Here is a 7,023-nt window from a genome sequence, read left to right on the forward strand (position 1 = left end):
CACTTATGAACAAAAAAATTATTAGAGAAGCACTTTCAAACAGGTCCGACATCTTCCAAAAAACATTTTCAAGTATTTTTTGAAAATAATCGAGTTTTTGTAAAATCTCAGTATGCTTTCATCAAAAGCTCTTGCGACCAGAAGTGCTTCTACAAAAGTAATCGCAAACGGGGCCATAAATTGTTGTAAATGAGTGGTGCTGCTGAAGTAGCACGAGCTTCTCAAAGGGACCTTCGGTTGGCAAATCGTAAAGCTGCCGGTCCACTCATACTCATGCCTTGGTATTTCCATATGACGCTTGATTGGTTATTGCGAGCCTTCTAATCCATGTAAAGTGTTCACACCAACTCCACTTCCTTAGCACAAAGCCATTCCTCTCAGAAAAAGGTAGGGAAAAGCGAGGTAGCTGTGCCATGTCCATGTGGTCACACCAATTCCACTTCCTAACATTTCCAGCTCCATTTATAGAAATCTTAACGAAACATTTCTAGTACCGTTCACTTTTAACAGTAACGATATTTTTATTCTAAAAAATCACTCCTTATACTATTCACTTACAACACATTTTTGTCATTTTGATTAAAATTCAAAGTTTTCAAGCTATTTTCATTAGGTTTCCTTTTATTGTACCAATAATTGTTGTAAGAACAGTCCAAAAGGAAAGTAATGAGTTAAAAGAGTGCAGTTAGATAAAAGAGTGCCGAAAATTAGACATAAAAGAGCGTATGAAGGACCGAGGCAAACTCAATTCTACATTTATATTACACCAACGTGAAAGAATTCGGAATTCAGGTAAAACTAAGAGATAAAGGGTACAAGAAGTCTCAAGCTCAACAGACACGAGGAAAGAAATCGGATTTCAGGTAAAACAAAGGGATTAAGGGTACAAGAGTGAATTTATGGTGCATTTCTAGGGAGTTGTTGCAGTGGGGGGCAGCGAGATCAATTCAAACGTCTAGAAGACCAAGAAAGAATCTAATGGACATGGAGAATAAACTCGGAGAAACAATTAGTTAGACCATACGTGAACTAGACCGAGCCTATTGCCCGTGTAGATCTCGTTGCGCTCTTCGTCGTAGAAGAGGGCAGTAATGTCTTCCAAGGCTTCTGCAACTGTACTCCTAATTCGGGAGGAAAGGGACCGCTTCTTCGATTTGCAACTGCTGCCACAAGCCTCACCACTACAAATGCATGCTTTTTCAGCGTTGTTGGTTGCTCTTATCTTAGCAAGGCATTTTCCAGTCAAGATATTGCTGATATTGATGGATCCGGCTGCAAGAGATGCAAACACCGTTAGAGATCCAAAGACATAATGGACCCTCCATCCAATTAGATCTCCAAAGGTGATCCAGTGGTGGATAGCCCAAGATCAGACTAGATATTGGTAGTAAGGCAAAAAACAACTTTACCATTTCCTTCCGACAATGGATCATCAGAATCAGCCTTGCAGTAAGAAATAATAAGATCCTGGTCACTAGTAATATATATGTTATTGGTATTGCAGTCGGGATGCCACAAAAGATGATCCTCAAATGAAGTCACAAGTTCTCCTCTAAAGTTCCAAACAGCCACTGTTCGATTCCGAAACGTCAAGAATAACTGATTCTCATATAGAAATATGAAGGCTGATGGGGTCATGAATTGAGTTCTGCTTACTTCTGTCATCTCAAAATTGCGAACCTACATATGATAGCAGTCAGACGGGTAAATCCAAATGAATAAATTATAGTACTTCTGCAAGATATCAAGAAAGTCCTCACATCAAGAATTTGAAGGTTCTCATTTTCTTGCTTTACAAGAAGCTTCTCGTTGAACTGTTCAATGAAATCCACCTTCTTATTCCGATGAAGGAGATGGTTAAAGGATTTGAGAACAGTACCATCCTCTATAGACAGAATCTTAAGAGGAACATGACTGCTAGCTTTAGTAAAAATCAACAGCATGATCCCAGGACTGTAACAGAAACAAAAGAAAAATTGGAAAACAAAAGCAACATAAATGTCCACTAAGCAATAACAAAAGGAAAACCAAACGCATAAACCACCACTAGTGCGAGTGTGTGGCCACACACACACGTTTAAGAAGAAGAGGCGTCCAAACTAAGCTTACCTGATCTTAATCTCTTGGACATGCTTATCCGATATGGAGTACAACATTGTATAGTTTTTCAGATCAAACACCTTGTATATACTGGTAACAATATAGAAGCATAAGGAAGGTAAATCAAATCAAGAAGACAATAGTGTATTAAAAACAAATACCGATAAGATATTTACCTATCCTGTGCAGAATAAGTAAGAACCTTCCCATTTACATCATCGAACTCTACAAAACCAGGCCATTTCAGTGACTCGGATTCAAAAAGAGCAAATCCAGCATCTGGTTTACCCCTTCGTATGTATCTGGATCATACAATTTGACAGAATATTCAGAAAGAAATAAGAGAAGATGGAAGTAAATTGGGACAACTACACTGTTGTTTCTTTTGAACTTCCTTTCCTTTTCTGTGTGTCTAGAATGAAGGGGGGAGAGTGGAGAAATTTTACTTACTCAATCCTTGTGCTTCTGCATTTCAAAGAACTGAAGTTGTCTGAAGCATAAACCGAGACAGTGATAAGTGAGTCATTGTTTTTATTGTAAAACAAGCTTCTTATCACTTCATCAGGACTGACATTCAGAAAGCATATTCTCTGGTTGGTTTCTGCATACAACAATATAAACATTACATATTCCCTTTTTTCAAACATTTATAGGTTATAAGACTAGTGCATGTAATATAAGATCAGAAATACAGATAATACAGCTACTACCTCGGCTAAAAGCTGCACAAACACCAGACTGTGCAAGGGCAAACACAATGTCACGTGCTGCTACAATTTCAATAATTTTGGACCTCTTTCGCAGGAAAGGCAGAACCATGGCACAATGACCTTTCGGATCATGTGTATCATATTCCTCCTATGCATCCAAATATCATGACAAACAGAAATTAGGTTTTGCAGACACGCACTAACACCGCAAGTAAAAAAAAATTCCACTCATAGTTCAAATGCATGTGTACACAATAAAATGAGACAACTAGACAGCACAAATTCAAAACACCAATCTTGAAACTCAAAACTTCCTTACTGCATCGTTGTGCTTCTTTATACAGAATGCTTTCAAGTGTTGGCATTAGTAACACGACATGGACCCGGAACAACTACTCATGGCACTACAAATTTGATGGTAAGAACCTCACATGAATAAAGGACGCATTAGCCCAAACTTATCAGGAAGTTTTAACTAAAACATTCACACACACGAATACAGAAGCATAAGTACGTTTATGCTGATTGAATGCCACGGGGAGGATTTTCTGCTAGGGAACTTGACAAAGTAAATCCATTTCTTAACAGCTAGCAGAAAGATCAATCAAAATTAAGCTAAAAATGCAAAAAAATCATAGCAAAAACCCCTTTTTTTTTAAGTTTTGTGAGAGGATCTAGCATCCTAATAACTTATCAACAAAAACCCATTACTTAGTTTTGGTTTTCGAATTAAATCAAAACCATTGAACCAAACATAACAGGTAAAAAAGCATCAAAGCCCCAAGCTTTCCTTCCATTAAATAAATAAACAATTCAAAGATAGAGACAGTACCTGGAGGCGAATATTGCGAAACCTCTCTTGGGCATCGCTCATAGTGAAAGCACGGTCGCGCTTGGAGCTGATTTCGCGCCTCTGAAGCTTCTTAACGCTGTTGACGAACCCATCAACCCCACCAATACGAGGTCGTTTCTTTGCCACCACCCTCCTACCGTTACAAGGCCGAGGACTCGCAGAGATTCTCCTTCCCCCTTCCATCAATTTCTCTCACAGAAAAACCCCAATAAACTCACTTCAAACCCAGAACCAGAGACTAACACATATCTACTCCTCCAATTCCTCTTTAATTACCCAATTTCTTATCTTTTGCAGCATCGCATAAACCCTAAAAGCTCAGGGAAAGCAAATTCGAGAGGAGAATAAACAAAAATTCTAGGGTTTTAGCAAATTCGAGAGGAGAATAAACAAAAATTCTAGGGTTTTAGCTGCAGAGACACCCACCCACCCACACACACACACACACAACCCTAATTTCAGTGACAAAACGGCGTCGTCTCCCTCTCTCTCTCTCTCTCTGTGTAAGCGGAGCACTCGGAGGTCGAGCTCTGTGACGGAGAGAGAGATTTTTGTTGTCGGATTGTGGATGCTCAGTGTGTCCAGCTCTGATTCATTTGAAAGAATACTGTTTATTTTAATAAAAAAATCATATTTTTACGTAAAATAACAATCTTTGTACTATTTATTTTTACCTTCTATTTCTCCTTCATCATTAAAATTTAAAATTTTCAAATATTTTTTATTAGTTTTCTTTTTTAAAAAATCTCTCCTTTTGGAAAAGTTGACGGCAATTACCGTGGGCTTTTATATAAAATATTAGACCGGAATGAGCCCATCAAAGTGTCTGGGCCAACATTGTTGGGTTTCGGATGGTTATCATGACGCGCAATTGTAATTTCGAAGCCCGGTTTAAAGCCCAAACTATGAATTTGGTTCTTTTTCTTTAGTGCTTCAATGAAATAAGCACACGGCAAGTGCTTCTCCATAAATCGCTTTTTTTTATGATTCATAAGCTCTTCAAGTTTTCTTCCAAATGTAGGTAGAAGCCTTTTGGATTTCCATAAGTTGCTTTAGCCCTTCTATAAGTAGGGCTCGTTTGGAAGTGCTTTTAAAATAACTAAAAGCGCGTTAAGAAGAAAATATTTTTGGGTTCCAAAAGCACTTCAAGTGTTTTTATAAGATTTACTTGCATTTTTATAAAAATTGGTTCAAAAAATAATTTCATTAAAAGAAGTTTCAATCATTTTAAAAGTAATTCCAAACAAGTCTGTAATCCCTAACATGGTGCAAGTGTTTGTCTAAGAAATACTTATGCTCATAAGTGATTTGTTAGAAGCATGTTTATTGGAAGCACAACAAATGTTTTCTTAAAATTCCAAGTCACTTCTGAAGAAGAGTTATTTCTTCAGCCAGCACAAATAAATTCTTTTATAATTTAGAAGCACTTTTTTATTTTGTCACATGTCGCAACAAAATACTTTTTTATTATCTGAAAACGCTTTCTTCTAATAACGTCATCAAAAAATGCGTAAATATCTTGTAGTGTCATACATTATGCCTAAATTCCAAACTGCATGTATGGAAATGGCAATGTGAGATTTATTTAGTACAACATACATAAAGTATAATGTTATTTAGTATTTTGTTCTCTCTTATTGGAGGTAACAAGATAGTATCACCACTTTATCCAACCAAGAGATCTATTTCTGTCTTGGTGTAACCAATTATTGAACCATATAGTCCAACACGAATAGATAGTTAGATAGTGATGAACTCATCCATCTAACGGCTACGATTATGTTCTTACTTAAGGACTACCGTGCAAAAGTGATTGTTTAAACTGTTGTGTTAGACAAAATGCAATAGATTATGAAGAACTTATATTGCACTAAAGAACGATGAACTCGTCAATCTAGCGTATAAAACGGTGTTAACTTAAGTGATAGTTAGCATGTACAGACTTGGCATTTAAAACTATCATGCTGACGCAAACTCAACTGATTATGATAAATTGAAACATTAAAAAAAAAGATGAACTCGTCAATCTAACAGCTACAACCGCGTCCATTCACCCAACAAATCACCAGTGAAACTGACAATTGAGTTCACTGAACTCATTCTGTGATTTATGGAAGATGGTGGATCCCTCTCATTCCTCTCTACGCCCAAGTGTGTGTGTGTGTTGTATGGTTCAAAATTGTTGAGACGAAGTGGAATGAAGCTGGCTCTTGTCCTTAAAGTGAAGGGCTATCTGATAAACCAAGAACCCCAACCTGTCAGATGGAAAACAGGGAGTATCCCTAGTCCCCACACATTGTTTAGACACGGGTCAATCCTATGTTCCAAGGACGGCGCGGTCCGCCGGTTCCTGTACTTTCTACGTGCATCCAATAAAAGAGGATCCCAAACTTATAAGGATCTCTGCTTTACAAGGGTCGGAGGAGGAAGGTTTGTTGTACGCAACCTTAGCTTGCTTTGCAAATAAACTATTTCTACAACTCAAATCAATGACATTTTGATCATAAAAGAGCAACATTTTCATTGCGTAAAGAGTCGCTCTCTCTATTTGTACTCAATAATGCATAAAAAAACATTGCTGATTATTGAAGCATCATACTTGTGCTACTATTCCTATAGTCCCCTACAACCAATAGCCATTAGCTGGCACCTGGCAATCACCATTTGAACCGTCAGATCAACAAAATTATCTTGATTTAGTAATACAGGAAGTAATTAGATAAAAAATAATAATAATAATCCAAGAAATGTGTGCGTAGCACACCACATAATTGTACAATGTCGAGAGGAATTTTCTCGTGCAATTGTTGTCTGGATCGTTAAATTATGTTAATTTAGCAATTAAAGATGTGTTTGCGTAATTAATAATAGTGATTTGAACTATTAGATCATTATAGCTGTGCTAATATAACGGTACCCTCTGTACGTTCGTATAACAAACAATCTCGGCCGCAAGTGCGATTAGGGCATAATTAGTTGAGAGTTGGAAACAAGAAGATAGTTTCAAAGCCTCTCAAACAAGATCAATTCACAGGATTAAGTTTGGTCACTTCAGTGGTCCATTAGATCATTGAGATAACTCAAGTATAAACTATAAAGTGGTCCTAAAAAGTAATTAGGAACCTCGAAGATCTTTTGTCAATTTCTCACATACGAGTGTGTGCAAATTGCAATGCATGTGTTATTTTCTAGTAAGAAAAATATTAAGATATTCTTTTAAAGTGAGACTCTTCATAAACTCTCTGTCATCTCACAGCTTAACGTCAATTTCCGGCCAACGTTACAAAAAACAGTGTGCTAAAACACGAATTGGCAAAGAGTTCATATAGAGTTTCACTTTTGAAAGAGTTTCCTTAGCAT

At 37.1% G+C, this 7,023-nt stretch overlaps 1 protein-coding gene across 2 annotated transcripts; it reads right to left on the reverse strand.

The window, feature by feature from the left end:
* Positions 1 to 731: 731 nt before the first annotated feature.
* On the reverse strand, positions 732 to 4,311 carry LOC137719580 (uncharacterized). 2 transcript variants are annotated; one of them, XM_068458619.2, is made up of 8 exons: positions 3,643 to 4,311; positions 2,811 to 2,958; positions 2,551 to 2,701; positions 2,277 to 2,402; positions 2,110 to 2,190; positions 1,761 to 1,953; positions 1,410 to 1,680; positions 732 to 1,272 (listed from the first exon to the last, which is right to left on the reverse strand). In XM_068458619.2, the coding sequence occupies exons 1-8, from the start codon at positions 3,844 to 3,846 to the stop codon at positions 1,010 to 1,012; spliced, it is 1,437 nt and encodes a 478-aa protein (XP_068314720.1). In that variant the 5' UTR covers positions 3,847 to 4,311; the 3' UTR covers positions 732 to 1,009. The 2 variants fall into 2 exon arrangements, with proteins under 2 accessions (XP_068314720.1, XP_068314721.1); XM_068458620.2 differs by lacking the exon at positions 2,110 to 2,190 and having other exon boundaries at positions 3,643 to 4,281.
* Between the last annotated feature and the right edge of the window lie 2,712 nt (positions 4,312 to 7,023).

Source organism: Pyrus communis, chromosome 1 (genome assembly GCF_041283825.1).
Source record: "Pyrus communis isolate YQ-2024b chromosome 1, ASM4128382v1, whole genome shotgun sequence".
In the NCBI taxonomy this organism is placed as follows: Eukaryota; Viridiplantae; Streptophyta; class Magnoliopsida; order Rosales; family Rosaceae; genus Pyrus; species Pyrus communis.

Coding starts and splice junctions, on each gene's coding strand:
- LOC137719580 (XM_068458619.2), bottom strand. CDS start 3,846: ATGGAAGGGGGAAGGAGAATCTCTGCGAGTCCTCGGCCTTGTAACGGT. Junction 2,403..2,550: donor TGCAGAAGCACAAGGATTGA/GTAAGTAAAATT, acceptor TGTATGATCCAG/ATACATACGAAGGGGTAAAC. Junction 1,954..2,109: donor GTCCAAGAGATTAAGATCAG/GTAAGCTTAGTT, acceptor TTTCTGTTACAG/TCCTGGGATCATGCTGTTGA.